Source organism: Lissotriton helveticus, chromosome 2_1 (genome assembly GCF_964261635.1).
Source record: "Lissotriton helveticus chromosome 2_1, aLisHel1.1, whole genome shotgun sequence".
Taxonomy (NCBI): domain Eukaryota; kingdom Metazoa; phylum Chordata; class Amphibia; order Caudata; family Salamandridae; genus Lissotriton; species Lissotriton helveticus.
Window position 1 is genome coordinate 1,134,124,752 of NC_136059.1, and position 19,074 is coordinate 1,134,143,825.

General features: G+C 43.9%; 1 protein-coding gene across 1 annotated transcript in view; it reads right to left on the reverse strand.

Annotated features, from left to right (window-relative positions):
* Window positions 1-19,074, reverse strand: part of SH3GL2 (SH3 domain containing GRB2 like 2, endophilin A1) — an 803,888-nt gene that overhangs the window by 413,549 nt on the left and 371,265 nt on the right. The window contains exon 2 of the mRNA XM_078675974.1: window positions 2,489-2,557. Within this exon, the coding sequence (XP_078532100.1) occupies window positions 2,489-2,557 (69 nt within the window). The remainder of the gene's footprint in view (window positions 1-2,488; window positions 2,558-19,074) is intronic.

Sequence of the window (19,074 nt, forward strand, 5' to 3'; positions counted from 1 at the left end):
TACTTCAAGTTTGTTGTCCCTTTACATACATACAGATATAAAAATCATATGTATTTTATCTTAAACAAGAAAACAAATCCTGCAGTGACAAGAACTCATCATTCATTTACTTTCGTGTGAGGGTTCCTTTGACTTCGAGAGTATAGCGTGAAAAGAAGGAGTAGTGGCGCAGTGCTAACGATCTTAGGTATGAACAGGAGTAGACCATGCAAAGCATATAGTACAAATTGTTACACCAGTATATGTTTACCTTTTTCATAGTACAATTAGCCCTTCAATCCCTAAAGAAATTGTTAGCAAAAAATGAGTAAACCTTTTATTGATATGGAGAAGATGTGCACCTGCAAACTCTGTTGTGGATGTTACAGGCGGTTCAATAGGTGTGGCAGAGTTAGGAGAGCTTTTCACCTTTAGACCTCCAGTCCTAGACCAGCTCGAGGCAACAATAAGATACATATGAAGTCTAACAGGCTCTTGGGGTATATGGTTACCACTGCAGAGAGATTACTGGATACAGAAATGTCTCTGACACCCTCCACTGAGGAACATATGGGACAAATCTCCAAGCCTGGTGAGGGATCTTGCATTGTCTCGCCCAAAGTGCTCCTTGGTGGTCCTCTCTCTGGCCATCTGACTATTGTACTTATTAAAAGTCTTGGGGTTAAATTTGTTTCCTGCGTACCAGTCAGACGGTTGCAGTTATTTCCCTCCGAAGCTTGAGGAAATTGTATCTGTTTTCTACTTGCTCTGTAAAGACAGCCGGCATACAACTATTTCAGAGCTTACTAGCTCAAGACTGGATTTTTGCATTGAAATATACTTAGGTATAACGCTGATCAACTCCATACCATCCAAAATCAAACACTCTTGATGATAGCTGCACCCCGGTTTTGTCGGAATACTCTAGTCCTATACGCTTTGCACTGGTTTCCCATTAAGGCTTGGACCAGCAAAGCACTGTACTTTACTGATTGTTCCAATTGTGGTACAACTCCCAGATATATTGTTAATCGAGTCATTAGCTACCCCCTCAAGATCTTTTCATTCATCCTCTCAGGGTCATCTGTGAGATCATGCATTCCATAAGGCTCTTGGAGGTTGTTTCTCTTCGGTCCTGGCTCCTTCAATGTGAAATGATCTGCCTCTTACATTAGAAAAATCTCCTCCTTCTTGCATTTCAGGAAGGAACTAAAAAAGTGAATGCTCTGACAACACCTTATATAGTCCCCTTTCTACTCATTTCTCTTTTTGACTGAGTTATCAGCGGCAGAAGAGATGTGGTATTGCACTCTTAGGTCACGTTAATAACAATACATAAATAACCAGGTGTGGCCGGTTCAGGTAAGAGCGGTGGGGTGGGATGGGGCAGGGGGAGACGGAATAGGCAAAACAAAATTAAAGAATTAATAAAACACTTACATTGCGCTGCCGCATCGCCAATTCGGCAATGCGGCAAGTGCAAGGTAAGTGGTTTTATTCCTTTTGTATTTTAGTTTACATATTCGTCATATGTAGACTTTCCCTCCCCACCACCCCACCCCCCGCCCCACCGCTCTTACCTGAACCAGCCACGCCTGAAAAAAACATAATTCTAGTCTGGATGCACACCTACTTGTGTACCTGCACAGCAAGTATGTATTTGAAATAGCTGCAGGACCCTCCCTTTGGATTTCAGAGTAATCTTAAACTTAATGTACACCTTATATGATGTACAATAGTAACTTCTTCCAGCCTACTGCAATCCACATCTCCACTTCCTCTACCTGTCAGTCTCCACCTCAAGTATTCTTGCTCTTGAGTCCTGCGGTATGATGGGGTGCGAAGCAGCTATCCAGAAGTAGGTAGCGCCACACAAGTATAATCGATGCCTGAAATTAATAATCTTATACCCCAGCGCCTTCTTTAGACACATCTCACAAGCACTGAAATCCAAACACTTTCTTAACAATACAAAAAATATTCAAGAAAAAATTGAAACTTAGAATTTTTTTCAAATTGGGGGATGCAGTGCAAACCATAATTAGCGTTGGAAAGGAAAAATAACAATTAAGCACCACACTCTGTTAGCAAATATCTTTGTAGTCGTTCAATTTATCTAACACGGCTGAGAATATTCTAGCAAAATATTTAATCCTACAGATAAATTTAACTAAGGTGGATCCTCCTCTTCCCTGCCTCCCCGCAGGCAAGAAATTCACACAGACGTTTTACCGTAGTCTTGGAAACTGTAGAAACAGCCACCAGTATATTTTTATTGCAGGTATTGCTTAAAGACAACGTGAAACAATTCAGAATAGTGGACACAATTGATTAGAAAAGTTGGAAAATGTGTATTTTATGCGTCTGAATACGTGTATCAACAGCTACATCTTAAAACATATGACAAAAGCCCCCTGAATACCCAGTTGGGTCTACGCCATCTTGGATCTGAGCATGATTTGTTTAGAACTGTGTCAGTGTCTTGATATTTATAAGATGGGTGACTTACTCTTTCCATTTCTTTGAAGTCATCGTCTAGCTTGGTTCCTTCAGCACCTCCAACTTTTTCACTCACTTTCTGTTGAGAAAAAGTACAAAAATACGTTATTCATATACATAAAATATCACAACGCAATTACTTTAATGTCATGTGGATTATTAGACACGTTATGTGTATGCGACATTCTTATCCCTTTCTGGACACAAAAGTGGCCGCTGTGATTAAATATCTACGTTGTAGTGCCTCATAGAGTCGGCCCTACCAACTACTGCGTGAAATAACTTGTTAATATATTCCATGCAACAATGGAACCAACTGCGGTGATGGTGAATATTGAGTATGAAAAACAAGCACATTAAAAATGTCAGTGTAAATTGTCTGGCTACCAGTGCTTAATTTGAGGCTGTAGTTTCTGGTGCTCGGCACCAGCACTTTATTGTCAACACTGCCCCTTATGACAGTTTGCCACATGATGGCAATGTTTGTTTAATTTAGAGAGTAGCACAACAACAGTTGTTTATTAATTCAATATACATTAAGAAATACTAATGGCTGCCACCCAAGCCACTCTTATAGCTTTAGGGGCCTTTAATGGTGTGAATTGTCACACTTGTAGGAATATGATGGTTTGTAGTTGTGCTGGTACTGTCATTGGCAGCACGGCCGGGGGCAATGGGTGAAGCAAGCTGCACTGGCCTCCTGATGAGGGCCCTGGCAATTATTTTGTTACAAATGAAGCACAGCTGTTTTCGCTGATGTTACATTCCAAAGTCTCCAGCTGGAGGCATTGCTGTGATATGTAGCTTCAAGGTAGACAGCAGGCTATATCGACCTATCTTCCTCATACCTCAGTGAATGTGCAATTTGTCCACGCTCTTCTAGGTTTCTTTCCAAAGTATGACAGCAGAAACACCATGACCAAGAATTTGCAATACCTGGCGTAGAATTAGCTTATCTAGAAGTCTTCTTAATTAAAAAAAAAAAAAGTGACTGACAGACCAACATTTGACTGTCTTTGCTAATGGAAAGAACTGGTGTAACCTCCCTTTCAATCTGCTGTCGGACTGGTTTGACCGGTCAGCCCTAGAGATAAAGTTGCTGTGCATTCCAATATTTCCTCGTGCATAGGATAGGGCACATAGCTCAGGCTCTTCCCCTATAATTAGTAGGCTGTTTGTGGTGTCCATGAGAACATGTGCCCTTTTTGCTGTTTTGCTGCTTCAGGACTTCAGTTCCATATACTACGAAAAGATTCCTACTATCTTTTCCAAAAAGGAACATGATAATTTAGTCTAAGCTTACACAAAGTTTAAATGAGTTACGCATGATCTTAAAAGTTCTTCTAAAATAATTGTATTTCTATTTGAATGACATGACACGGGACCAAATCTGGTATCCAGTAACAACACTCCGCAGTGGAGGAAGGAAGTCAGACACTGTTCAATCATATTGGTTCAGAATGTTGGCAGATATCATGCACTAGGACGCTCGTCCATCTCTTCAAAACTCTATATTCTGAGAGGGTCGACGTGTTCAACTAGTAGAGTAGGCGGCACCCGCCAACAGCACACAGACAAAGCATCCGTATACCAAAAACCAAACAGTTGTACCAAATGTTGACACACTGCAACGTGAACAATACAGGACAAAAATATTAAAGCAAGACTCCTCCACCCCCAAATTGCATGTGTGTGTGTATGTGTGTAGTGTACAAGGGTGCCCCAACTCAGCCTATCCCAACCAATCTGTGTTTCCCATGTGCCTTAGGCATCCCCCACCAAGAGCTGGGATATCTCACAGTGACCCTACAAACATATTCGCAGGACAGGTCAGTGCACGCGGCCACTAGGTCCCCACACCGTCTAATATATCAAGAACGGATGGGTGAGGGCAGGGGCCTCATACGTTGGAACCCGTAGGCTCACTTCTTAAACCGCAGATGCTGCAAGAGATTTCGCTGCCATCACTCGACCTAGAAACTCAGGTGTTATATCCTACTCAGATGTATTTACATGTACGCTAGTTGTATTTACATGTATTCCAGCCCTGCTGCTTCAAGCTGCTCGGCCAGAGTGTGAGATGGTGATAGAATGTTGGTGTGCCTGTGATGCGTGGAATGCCTGGGTGTCTGAAAGGATGAGTGTTGGCAGTTAGAGATGGGCTGAGCAGCTAGGCAGGCTGCTCCGGGTGGGGCCGGTACCACACTAGGCTGGCTGGAGTCAAGACTGATGTAACTTGGACTGAAACTGAATAAAGAAGACTTAAATATACATCCTGGCTCCTGGTGTCTACCTTCATAGGACACAACAGCAGTGTTGGACCCGTCTGCTTCTGAGAGTCCCCTCACCAATATGATTTCTTTTGTTCCCCTGAACCTCCCAAAATTTGCCGCTTTTTATTTGTCTACCAGGACCTTTTTGTGTGTTGTTTCATGGGGCTAGGTGTTCCTCGACACCCAGTTGCTCACAAGGTTTCTGGCACCTATGTACAAGGCGCCTGGCGAAACCTGTGGACATGAAAACTGAGGTTGGCAACCTGTTTGTGTTTAACCTTAAAATGGTGGACACATATTTCCCTCATGTGAGTGACTCCCATTGGAGCCTTCTTGAACCCTGACCTTTTGAGGTTTTGGCGCCCTTTCTGGTTAACGCGCTTTCCTGACCGGAATTTCATAACTTTCCTCAGGTACACAAAATGGCTGCTCCAGAGCCCCAGTACGGTGGCTCTGAGTGACCAAAAGACACCTCAAAAGTGCCATGCCATTGACACAGCCAGGGAAGGTTCTAGAACCTTCTGGCTCGTGCCAGTACCTCAGGGCACTGGCTATATAAAGCCCAGTCCCTGGCGACCATTTTAGATGTAATTCAGGTTCCAGACTTGACACCAGAGTGACACCTGCCCTGCTGACCCCTGAGGTGGCTGAGAGCACAGGCAGTAGAGTGGCAAGGGTTAATAGCCTGATTCCTGACTGGCGTTCCAGTCAGGCGTGTTCCAGTAACCTTGCGCCTACAGCGCCTGCCCAGCTAGTGCCTCATTGCCCCAAAAGACTGTGGCCAAGTTTATGTGCCTCCCCGCCCCCCCCGGTGGCGAAGTCGTGAAGAAAAGGTGAGTCGCGACCTTCCACAGTGCCCCCTTCGTGAATAGCGCCTATCGCGGGGGACTCGGATGTCTCCGAGCCCCACCGGCGTTGCGCGCTTCCTGGTTGTGCAGTGATCGAAGGTGAGGTGGTGCGCCGGGGCGGGGAGAGGCCGGCCTTCATTGGGCGGGATTAGCGTCCCTGCCCTTTCCCAGAGACCCGGGAAACTGTTGCCGTGGGCGGGACCAGCCCCCGTATGAGGAAGTCAGAGGGAGGTCCGTGAAGCCCCTGAGAACCCTGATGCTGGCGTAGGAAGTGCTGTGCCCCGACTGAATCGCTATTTGATTGCAGCCGTAGTGAGGTGGGTCGTTTCCCCTGGAGGGGTGCCGCGTTATCAAGGAACTGTGCACCGGTGTTGATTTGAGCGAGCGCTGAGACTGAGTGACCCCGCTGGCAGCCGTTCGTTCGTCTACTGACTTCGAACTGTGCTACCCTGGTGCCTGCGATATTGCCGTAGGCTCAAGTAAACCACACCGGCAAGCGGACATCCTTCCCCGGTGGCAGCGGAGGGCCAAATGTCATATTTACCGTGTTTCCTTGTCTTTAGGTACACGCGCATGGGCCCCGCGTGAACATAAAAGAGTCCCCAGTGCACCGTGAATCCAGAGAAGCCCGCATGCATTCCCCATGATTCCACAAGTACTGTTATCCTTTTCAAAGTGGGTTTATCTTGCAAATGTAAACTTCCTGATTTATTTAATTGGTGGCAGCGATACCAGAATGAAAATGTGGTTATGCATTTAAATGAACCAGGCTTTGTTATTCCATGTATTGGTGATATATAAACCTGATATTCATTTTATTTATTGATCGAGCTATTCCTAATATTTATGCAACACCAGTGTTCCTGAAGTCCTATTTACTGTATTTATTCTCAACCTGAATCCCAGAGTGCTGTAACAAATGAAATGTGAATGTGCTTCCCCAATTGATCCCTATTTACAGCAGAGAACTTTTATATAGAGGAATCGTATTTTTCTACAGCAGTGGTGTGGTGTCCTTCTTTTTGGTGTGACTGTGCAGGGGGTTATTATTGGGTCAGAGCCGGCTTAGCACTACAGCCTTCACTGCCTTGACACTTGAGCCAAGCTACCCCCTTTGTGCTGGGCTTGCCCATCGCAGGTCCAACAAGCAGGTAATGCTCATATGTATGGAAAAGTAACTCTAATGGTATAAAATCACAAACCCATGCTGCAAAGATGTGATACATCCTTCTTTTGTTAGTTTGTTAACCTAATTCCGGCTGCATCTGTCTGAGTATTAGCCAAGTATGTTACTGTTTCTCAGGCTGCATAGAATGGGAATCCATTCAGGGTATGTACAATCAATTCCCCAATTCTTCAGAAAGAAGCTGAAGATCACCTGCCTCCAAGGTTTTTTTCTGAAACTAAAATGCCAAATGTAGTTCCTGCCACCAAGTTCTTTAAATGGAAATGTAGAAGTGCTGGTACTCACTATCCAGAGTCCCTGTTTGCTCCTGAGAAGTGAAGGTACTCCCTCATTAAATCTATTGCAGCAGTGCTGAGAAGTACAGGTACTCTCCCACTAAATCTATTGCAGCAGTGGTGAGAAGTGCAGGTACTCTCCCACTAAATCTATTGCAGCAGTGCTGAGAAGTGCAGGTACTCTCCCACTAAATCTATTGCAGCAGTGATGAGAAGTGCAGGTACTCTCCCATTAAATCTATTGCAGCAGTGCTGAAAAGTGCAGGTACTCTCCCATTAAATCTATTTCGGCAGTGCTGATAAGTGCAGGCACTCTTCGTATCAATTTGAAGAAGTGCAGGTGCTCAGTATCGGACAGTAACTGTCCATTTAAAGCACTGCAGTCCCACCCCGCCCAAGCCATCCCATACCTTTCCCTAAAGCTTTCAATATTGGTCCACGACTTTGCTTGCTGCATACACTGATACATTCTCTGTAATATCTCCCAGTGCTCAGTGCAAAAACCATTACATTCAGACCCTTTCAAGCCTGACACATTCACAGTACACATTAGTCCAGCTGGACACCAGTAATGATACTATCTTTCTCTCGTTCTCTCTCCTCTCTCATTGTATCACTCCTGAAAGCATTTACCTAGGAAGCGATCTCGGAAGCATTAATCTCACTTCACATTATAAAAGCATCAGAAGCAGTGACCCAGGCTTTCGCCTTTAGCCAAATACCTATCAATCCCTTTGTGGGGAGTACAGAACGCCTTAGAAAATATAACAAAAAGAACGCAGCCGCGACGGTCTTCATAGACGCAAAAATGTCACCTTCCGCACTGCATTGAGGCACTAAATACTCTAAAAAACAGTTGCTAAAATCAGGGAGTCTGGATATTAGCATGATGGGAAGAAGAAGTGGTGAAGTCACCTGGGGTGGACACACCAACGCCAAACTCGAGTTCTATGGAAACAAGCATTTGCAATTCAATAGGTCTCGCATTAGTTAAATGTAGAGATATTGCTTTGCAATGTAAAAGAAATGCAGCATCTGTCTGCCTTTGTTTTTATTTCCATTGTCTTTTGTAGCAATGGCAGAACGGCACGATTTTGCTTTAGATGTTTAAAGTTAAAGCGCGGCATGCCGCTATTGGTCCAAAATTCAATAGATAGAAGAAAAATAGTTATGGGGCTGCCATATTTTTTTCTATTTATTTACTATTGTAGCAATCGCAGCACGCCCCACTTAACATTAATATGTTATTGCTATAAAAGTAAAGACATTTTTAAAATGCAGCGTCCGCCTGCCTGAAATGTTGTGTGTGCCGAGCAGAAACATAAAATAAATAAATAAAATATTACTTTGCATGTCGGGAAGTACGTTTTTGGCAGTGCGTAGCTGTTGTGCCTGCCACAGCAGCCACACTGAAGAAGCAAAGCATAAATTAAACTTACCGAGTAACAACACATGAAATATGGGCCGTTCTAATGGGGGGGTTACAAGAATAGAAAAGGAATGACTAGTAAGCAAAGTAACCAAACACAATGAAGCATTAACAAAGGACAATAAAGAGCCAATTGAAAACATGGGCGGGCAATGGTTGGAGCTTCAAGCCCATATTCTGAAAACAGCATGTCTCGAAGAGACAGCGCAAGCGCTGCTTAGGCGTGACCTAAAAGGATTTCATGCAAATGAAAAACTTTAGAGGGATTGCTCAATGTATAGTGGCAATATCAGAAGCAAAACATAAAGGTTCCACCAAGTTTTACCAATATGTGGAATACTTGCTCCAACTATCTCAGCACTCTTGATATATTCCTGATGTACAAATGTATGGAAAGATGACCGATTTCCATTTGTGCTGCTTTATACTTTAATTTAATTAATGAAATGTCATTTCATATTTGTCTAGTGAACTTTCAAGTGATAATCCTTTTTTTTCTTCGAGAACTTCACACTGGATCAAAATGTTGAATACAGATATTAAAAATAGCTGAGCCAGTACCTATACCTACATTTGCAGGGAGAGACAGAAGTTTGTTTTAAAAATGTTCATAAATATGAAATAAATCAAGGTGGACAATTTGTGGTCCATTTTTCGTCCAGTGCTGAGTGCAGATGGTTGACCTATCACCCAGAAGTGCTTGACTAGCTTCAACAAATTGTACCTTAGTTGTGTCCCCAGAATACCCAGGTAAGGATAATGATAACACGATATATCGTGGACACAATATTGAAGGAAAAAATATCCTCATATATGTATCTTGATGATATATCTATATCTTCAAAGTGTGTAGATGTAGAGTTAAGAATAGCAAGTGTATACGTTCCCCATATGCATGTACTGTTCGATATTTTGACCCTCAATACTCTGTCCACAATTTGTATGTATCACAATATTCCTATACTCAATATTCCGGAGCACAATCTTCCTTGCCTAACTACTGTTTGCGCGATAATTAACTCCAGAATCCTTCCTAAAACATGAGCCAGACAGGTTATGTGCACCCTGGCATTGCTGTGGTTGTCCTGTTTTGTCATGTGGTTTACAATGTTTCCTAATGCTATGTAGCGCAAGCATATTTTGCATGTTAGCAACATCCCAGGTGCTGATTTTGATCAAGGTGCAAATGTGAAAAGTTGCAACATTTGCATAAGAGTGCATTGTGAAAATAAGTTCATTTTGTACATATCTTAGTCAGTCCTTATCCCCTGGGTTGCTCCTCTTTTGCTAATGCATGTTTAGAGCGAATCGCTTGCTCTGAAACCAAACTGATGAGCAGTTTTCTGCTTCACTATGTTCATACGCCTATTTTGGTATGGTTTTGATCAAAATGTGCAGTGCTAACTGAGGTGCAGCAATCCTAAATGCAAAATCTGTCGGGTTGAGGACTAGAGGACAGATTAGAGACTTTCATCTACTTCAGGAAGGCAGGGCCGGACTGGCCGTAGCAGGCATTGGGTTGTTTCTTGGTAGGCTGGAAGTGTGGGGGCCAGTTTTGCATGGGCGGCTCCAGGTTTTGTTACTCGGGCCTGTTTTGCAGCGGTGCTGGAATATCGGCCCCCAGTAACAAAAGCGGCGAGCAAGGGTTTTCAGCCTCCACGGGCTAGGCAGTGCTTTCCTGGGAGCTGGTCCGACAAAATTGCCATGGCTGCTTTGGGTTTCCAGTCTGGCCCTGCAGGAATGGTGAAGTCCGCTTTTATTTGCATGGCAGTGCGGATAGCTGCACAGGGCCCTGCTCAAAACCAAATAAATGTCGGAATTTGTAAAGCGCACAGCTACCTCCACCGGAGGTGTCCCGGCGCTGTCCGTATACCGCTTAGGAACCCTTCCTGGCTTCCCTGGGAAATGTCCACTCCTGGGCACCCCCCAGGTGCAGCCAGGCATCCCAGCGCTTTTGGGGCCGCTGTGGAGATTAAGCAAGCTATTGCCCAGAGTTGCAGAGTGGGACCCATGATTAGAATAGGCACAGAGGTGAGAATTATCAGGTCCGGGGAAATTGAGTCCAAGAGCCGCCGAGGTGGGAATTGAACCCTGGTCCCGGGCCAGACCTCTGCATCAGGGTCTGCCGCTCTAACCATTGAGCCACACTTCTCCACACCAAGGGGTCCCACACCAGAGCACTGCTTTTAAAAATATTCCTGCGTCTCGAGGCCCAGGGAGCCGCGGTGGTGGAACACACACCCTCACATACCCTATATGTGGACTAGAGTCTTAATAAACAGGGAGAATAATTATAGTTTAATACATCAAGGCCCCCTCCCCTGTGCAGAGATTAGATGGGTACCTGAAGTGCCCTTGGGTGTGAAGTGAGCTTTGCCCCTCAGCAAATGAAAAGCAAGGAGCCCTCCATGGCTCACAACAAAAGAAAGAATCATGCCCCATCACCAATGGGCATTACACCCTTAGGATGGAAGAAAGAAAGGGAGACAGGGGAAGAACATCAGTGAGAGTCTGGGAGAGAGAAGAGGTGAAATGGATAGCATTTAGAGGTGGGAGAGCCAACAAACTAACAGGAAGAGTCTATATGGTTCATCAAAATAAAAAAAAAGCATATTTATTTAACTCACAGAGGCATTTTACCTAAGTACTAAGATATCACTGCATTGAGGTGTATTTAGTAAGGGTGAGGACTTTTAAACATGAGCTCACAAACATTGATGCCCACTTCCTGATGCTAATGGTATTAGTGAACCATGAGGAGGGCCACTGGAATTATGCAACAGTAAAGGACCAAATTATGCTACAGGGTTTAGTAACATGCGGCAAGAAAGAATAACTTACGTGGCATAATACAACACATTTTGTCATAGCATTGCCTTATTATTTTTTATTTTCCCATGTTATTACAATGTGAGGAAAGGTTTCATCTCATTAGTACCAGTATGAAACCCGAATACAGCAATAAGCACCAGAAAGATGACCAGTCAACTTTTGCTAAGGGCTTTTCTCTGTGCAGTAACTAGAAACTTATGTTTTTGTTTAATAGCTGCAGGCTATGCAGCAAATGGATAATGTGGCAAATACAGCTTATCTATAATTATGCAGAAAATGCAGCGACCAAAAAATACATAATACCAGTGGCCCTGACTAAGATGAACGTCAGCGCTCCCATACCCTATATGAGGACTAGAGTCTTAATAAACAGGGAGAATAATTATAGTTTAATACATCAAACACAAGAGGTGCCTGTAAAACACACACCCTAAATGCACATATTTGAAACTGCGCTGACATGTGATAATGAAACAAAGGATTTACCTAGGATCACACAGCTTGGTTTAAGCAGGACAACCAGGATTGATCCTAGATTTTCCAGCTCCTCACTGTGTAATTCAGTCACTAGATGGATATCTCTGTATGACATTAAAGCTCAATTCTTTGACTTTAATTCTTGGAGGGTGAGACTAAAGCATGGGTGACAGGCAGGGTCCAAATTGTATTTTTGGCTGTTTTACATAGCACAAACCTTGGCCATGGACATAAGAGTGCTTCACAACAGACAAAGATCACTTTATTTTTCTGGCACAGTGATTTGCTTGGATTCACAGGATGCTGAGCCAGGACCAAGATTAGAGCCTGCCACCTCATGGTGCATGGTGGGCAGCTCTAGTCACTAGGCCACATGAGGTCCCAAGAGGGCCTCCAGCAGAGGAAAGCCTGGCCTCTGGCTTGAGATTTAAGTGGCCTCACCCACATATAATAAGATGTAAAAGTGTAGGAGGGGAGAAAGGGATGTAAAGGAAGAGAACAACTTAAACAATGTAAAAGGCTAGGGGGAGAAGAGTGGTAAAGAGCAGTGTATGGAGAGGAGATGTGGATGCCTCCTATTTTTCAGACCTGTGTTTGTTGGCTTTAGTACTTTAGAACTGCTGACCAGTGCTAAAGTGAATATGCTCTCTGTGTAACTTGTAATTTTGATTGATTATCCATGATTGGCATATTTGATTTACTGGTAAGTCCCTAGTAAAGTGAACTTGGTGTTCCCAGGGCCTATAAATCAAATGCTACTAGTAAGCCTGCAGCACTGGTTATGTCACCCATACAGGTAGCTTTGCAAACATGTTTAAGGCTTGCCATTGCAGTATCTGAGTGCAGTTTTAAACTGCCATGTTGACCTGGCAAGAGCACCCACTAGCCAAGCCCAACCCTTCTCTTTTACTACATGTAAGGCACCGCTAAGGTAGGCCCAAGTTACCCCCATTGGCGGGGTGTAGTGTAGGTAAATGGTAGGACATGTACTGGTGTGTTTTGCATGTCCTGATAGTGAAATACTACCAATTTCAATTTTTTTCACTATTGCAAGGGCCAGCTCTCCTATAGGTTATCATTGGAGCTACTTTGTAACATTTGACAAGTGTAACTTTCAATTGTGAGTTTAGGCTCTCCGAGCTCAGAAATTAATAACACATCTTTTAGTAAAGGTGTTTTTTTAATTGTTTTTGAAAATGCCACTTTTAGAAAGTGGCCATTTTCTTGTCTAACCATCCTATGCCTCGGTCTGCCTGGGGAATCAACGTCTGATTTAGACTGACAGGGACCTGTTTGTGCATTCACTTCAGGCAGTCACACAAAGGGAGTGGAGGTGTGCCGGCATATCCTGGTCATCCTAAGCTAGAGTGATGGGAAGAACTGTCACCTGCATCTGAATAAGGCTGTGCCTGTCCTCTCACAATGCTGTCTCCACTCCCTTGGAGTGTGTCCGGAGCCAAGGCCAGGCAAGGCAGGAACTTGTAAACTACAATGCCTTCAAGGGACAAAAGGGGTATAAATATTGGACCAAAAACTCCAAACTTTTAGAATACTTCTAGATCGAGAGGAACCTCTGCCAAGGAGAAGAGCTGAAGAGCTTCGGGGAGGAGTACTTAGTCTTTGCTGTGTGTTGCTTTGCTGGGTTTGCCTGCAGTTGCTGCTTCTGATTTGGAGGGCAAAAATACTGGACTTTGCAGTGTATCCTGCTTGTGAAGTTTCTCCAAGGGCTTGTGTCTGCTTGCTTCATGTTAAGAAGTCTCAGGGCCATCAAAGACTGCAGCATCCCTGAACTCCACTGCTGGGAGTTCTGACTTGCCTTTTGGTGCCAAATCCAGTTCTGCACCCTTGGAGATCATTCCTGCAGCAAAGACTTGCTTGAAACCATCAAAATCGATGCATCGCCTTTCCAGCGCCTGTTTTTCAGATGCATCACAGCCATGTAGGATAAATTTCCATGCACTGCCAGCATGTGGCTGAAGTAATCGACGCAGCTCCCGTCAGCGACCAAAGAAACTGCTGCAGCCCGAATTAAGTGCACCATGTCTCTGAAGCCCAAGACCCTGGCACTGACTACAATGCATGCCCTGCTGTGCAGCTGAAAGAATCGACGCATCGTGGGACCATGGCTAAAGAAATCAATGCAGCGTCTGTTTGCCGCCGCATCAACCTCCAGCACGTCCGGATTTCCAAGCATCGCACCTGAGCACCAAGTTTTGCTACGTATCTCCCGCAGACCAGAATCGTTTTGATTTTTGTCACATCGCTTTACCTTACAGTCCAAATTCGATGCAACACTTCTCCTTCCTGCAGCAGAACTGACGCATTGCCTCCCCAATGGTTCGGGAACCAAAATATTGCGTGTTTTCCAATGCTTCCCTCCTCTGCGGCTGGTTTCCTTGTGAATGTTGATGCATCTGAATGTACTTTGTGTAAATGCATCGCATTCATAGAGTTCTATGGACAGAATTGCTAAAACCTTTTAAAAGTCATATTGTGAATTGTGTATGTTGGATTTTTGTTGTTTTGGTCTTGTTTGGTTTAGATGAAGATACTTTATTTTCCTAAACTGGTGGGGTGTCCATTTATAGTGTTTTCTCTGTGTTACTATATGTGTTATTTACAAATACTTTACACATTGCCTCTGAGATATGCCTGACTTCTCGTACCAAGTTACCAAAGTGGTGAGCAAGGGCTATCTTAGGTGTGTAATCCCTTTATCCTTACTCGAAGGAAAGGTCCCTTTTTGGACAGGGTGCATACCACTGCCAACTAGAGACCCCCATTTCTAACACCATCTCTTTATTTTCCCTGTAAAATGTGTCTTACTTTTGAGACGCATGTGTCATCCTTCACAAAGGGTTGTGATCTTGAACTGACCTCAGTTTGCTTGCTAAATTTCAGCCTCCTCTCTGTGTACTCTATTACTCCTCTTGATCCTTCTATTAAATCTCAATCCCAGTGGGACCTTTTCCTGCGCAAGTCCTGATTGGAGAGCTAGAGATCATAGCTCCTGCCCAGACCTCCCTTTGCAAGCTTGCCTCGTCATCAGTTCCTACCAATGTCAAAAAGTGAAAAAGCTGTGGTCATTGCTCTATGCATAAAAACATTCTCAGCATCTTCAGACATTTCTTTGCTATTTCTCGAATGTCCCACAATATTTTTTTATGTAAAATGAAAAAAGCAGAAGTATATTGTGAGAACTTTTGGGTCAGGGGCTGTAGGTGATTAAGTGGCAGCATTTGTTGAGGTACCATTGTTTACGATTGCTGTTTCAGTCCTGATTATTTCATTTGGTTATGTGTTACTCCTTTTAGAAACGTGTCTCTCCCAAGGCAGCAATAGCGAGCAGTCAAAGTTTATTCCATGAGGTGATAAAAGTATTGGAGCTCAAATATAGTATGTCACATTTATCATACCTGATTAGCAACGTATCGAGCCAGCCTAACTACGTCGTTTAAAAGGGACTGATTTAGAGTAGGTGATTGTGTAGTGAAACACCCAAAAATGTGTTCTGTGAAACCAAAAAAAGTATCACAAAGCCTCTGTTTGTGCAAAGGGTCCTGCAATGTGATAACGGACAGTAGCCCACCCTGCAAGACTTAAGTGCTATGTGGCCCATGGAACGGGCTAGGTTCAGGTATGAAAGGCGGAGAATATACAACTGACTTACGAACTTATGGCTAGTTGTATAGAACTACAAAAAGGTTTGTTTGATTTTTATAATCCAATCATTGTTCAGCATGTCATTTCTTATTCGTTTGCCAAAGTGTGATCTTTTATGAATTAAGCCATGAAAAATGACTTACTTTGTAATATGCCAACTGATTTAAACCACAGTGAGATTGGCGTTATGCTGGCATAACACTTTCATAATTCCCACATTTTTTGTTGTGTAAAATCGGCCATATTTTTTCTATTTTGACTATAATGTCATATTTTGTGTGACTTCTGTCTATTAAAGACTAGTTTGTGTAGAAAATGTATTGCAGAGACACTTTTTTGAACGAGTAATTTTCTCCCCAAGCCAGTCTCATGCCAGTATCTCCAATGGTTTATTTGTGCAAACTAACACCCTTGCAGAGAAAAGTTACTCAAGAAGTAACAAAATGTATGAAAATGTATTTTACGATATTAATTTATTTTTGGGAAATTGTTGGGTCTTTCGCAAAAAAAAGAAAATCACCCGTATCGCAAGCCCCTCCCTAGATCCCACTGTGCTTGGATCAAGCGGATTTGCTTCCTCCCCCCTTTCTATGGAGGAGTAACACCTTTTGCTTTTTGTTTGTGCTATTTTAGGTTGTTGTGCTCAGTGACCCCAATGCACTTCTGGCCTTGCTCAAATAATTATACTGCCCCAGTAGGAGGGCATGCCTTAGAGAAGCAAACCTTGGCCGAGCCACCAGTTTTCATGCCTATTTTTCCTCAAAAAGAGTCAAGGGGAATGTTTACATACTCCAGCAATTAGTCCAGCAAATCTAGTACAGTATTATCAAAATTACAAATGCATAGATTAACAGGTCTATTTGGGTTGTGGCTTCACAAAGGTTTTCACAAGGTATGGCCACCTACTGCCCAAGTCAGTGGTTCAGACCTTCTCAGTGAAGGCGCTACCAACTGAAAGCGCCTGGTGATTGGGGAGGGCCCATCTTCCTGTGGGTTCGACAATCACAAGTACTTTCTGATAATTTCTCACTTTTTATCCCCTATCAAATCAAAACCTTTTGTATGATTTGCTGTTTATGGAAGAGCACGTGAGCCGGGAAAAGGAATAGCAAACTTGGTAAGACACTCGCTTTCAAGTCAGCCGCAAGCCAAAAGACAAAATAAATTGGCCATGTCGTCTATGGAGATCACAATTTATTAATATTATTTTTTGTTTATTTGAGTTTTATATAGTGCTGACTGGACCCAACGGTATCAGAGCACTTTACATGTCACGTGCTTTTGTATGTATGGCTTTGTGGGTGTTACAAGCTGTCTTGTAGATGCATCAACCTTCAATGGGAAGCCAAATGAGACTTTTAAGGGCAGGTGAGATGTGGTCAAACCGTTTGATTCCTGTGACAAGCCTGGCAGCAGTATTGAGAATTGTTCTTAGGGGTATTAGGTGACTTTTAGGGGTTCCTATCAGGGTGGCATTGCCATTGTCAAGTTTCTGGAGGACTAGGGATTGTACTACCACCTTAAGATCGTCCGGGGGGGATAAACGGTTTGATTTTCCTAAGATGTTTTAGTGTGTAGAGTGTGCCTTTGGCAGTATTTTTGATGTGTTCCTTCTACAAGTTTGTGTCTAGTGTGATGTCCAAGGACATAATGGATTTGAACAGTGTGAAAGGGTATTTTAGTGCGTCATTACTTGAATCTGGTTGGGAAGGCTGTTCCGTGCAATAAGTAGTTACCACTTCTGAGACTCCTGCCCTCCACATTTCATAATTGATATGCATGCAGCAATATGTAGGGATAGCAGAAAATCTAATTATTTTATTATGTGACACTTCTAAATTCACCTATTAGCTATGCAAATCATCCAGGAGTTCTTGCTACATCTGGTGGATATCTTTCTGCTGTCACCATTTCAGACTGAGATGAAATTACCAGTGAAATCTGAATTAGATGTCTAGGTGCTATGCCCTGTATCCTGTTGACTGTCCTGCTGTGATGGTATCACTATTCTGTGTTGAAAATAAAGCCAGTGGAATCTGAGCATGATGAGGGACCCATCCCCACTGATTCTTATGGAGCTGAGATGAAGGGGGGCTGAGTTAATAATAGCTCCTGGTAGGGTAAATTGCTATGACCATTACTTGTAAATAGACATTTTACTGAAATAATCGTGCTTATATTACTTCAACTGAGTGGACATCTATACAGTGGTGTAAAGAAACTTGAGCCCCCCCCTGCAAAGTACATAGAGGGGGGCCCCATCCTCTGGACCCAGTCAGGAGCTCTCAGCTGTCACCTGTGCTTAGTGCCAGAGGGAGCCCCCTGGGGCTCGCCCCCCCCCCCCCCACACTGCAGGGGCTGCAGGGGCTATTGTTACACTACTGCATCTATACACGGTAATGTTGAGAACTTGAAAGAGCAGATTCAGGGGTACACCAAATGTCTGTGGCTATGTTCATCTATTTTGTACTTTCACTACCAATGGGGAACCCTGTTCTAGAAAAACTCCTGAACAGGGCTTGATGGTGTGTCACAATGTCATTCATCTGTAAGTCTTTATTTAGTTTGAGATTCCTTACCTTCTTCCTTCTAGCCCCTTTCTCATACGCAACATACTTGTCTTGAAGGGATTGTGCTTGCTACTTGACAAGAGTCATTTCTGGCTCAGTGTCTTTTCTGGCCAGTCGCTGTGGCTCTAGAGTGTTTTCACTATCACTCATTCCTTGCATACCATTGCATGGTTAGAGAAGTTGTTGACCAATTCAGAGAACTGTTGGTGGACACCGTCTCCCGGTGAGCTAAGAAATTGTTTTTGAATGCTCCTGAACTGTTTTATTGAGGAACTGATACATTATATTTAGTAAATAGGTTGTGCTATGGATTTCTGAGTGAAAACAAGCACAGAAGCGTGTGCACAATGCAGGGGCAGCTCCTCCGGTAGGGCAGAGGGGCGTTGCTCCACTGCCTTCTCGCAGTGCGAGAAGCAGAAAGATAAAATGGTACCTACTACCATTTTATGTTTCTGCGTCTCGCACTGCAAGAAAGCAGAAGTGCCTAGTTGTGGGCGGGTCTGCTGGAAAACAGGGGAGGCATGGCTAGCCCACTGTTGTGGGCCCTGACTGTTTGGTCGGCCCTCTGGTGCCGACCAAAGCCGTCATGCGCACTCTCCCTTGTCTCTATGTAGGCTGCATGCAGCCTACATCTAGAAAATGGCTTCCCATTAGGCGCCCGGCTGGGTGCTGTCCGCACCAAACACAATGCTGCCATTGCAGCGTAGTGATTGGCAGAGGGAAGGGAGGCTGCCTGCGGGTGGCTGTTTCCTGAGGAAAGCTGCGGCAGCAGGAAAACGAGGGACCCGGGGGAAGGTAAGTTTAATTTTAATTAAACCCCTCTGGCCTCCCCCCCATGCGTAACTCCTCCCCCCACATGCTTTGCAGCCCCCCCACCTGCCCGTCATGCCAGCCGCAACTGGTACAATGAATGGCCTGATTTGTCCGGCCTCCTCCAGCCACACCGATTTTCTGCTAGATTTGTGATATTGTTTTATTGAAACATGGAGATCGCGGGAGAGAGCAGTGTCGATTGATTGTATCAGTTGGTGTCACAGAGCAGG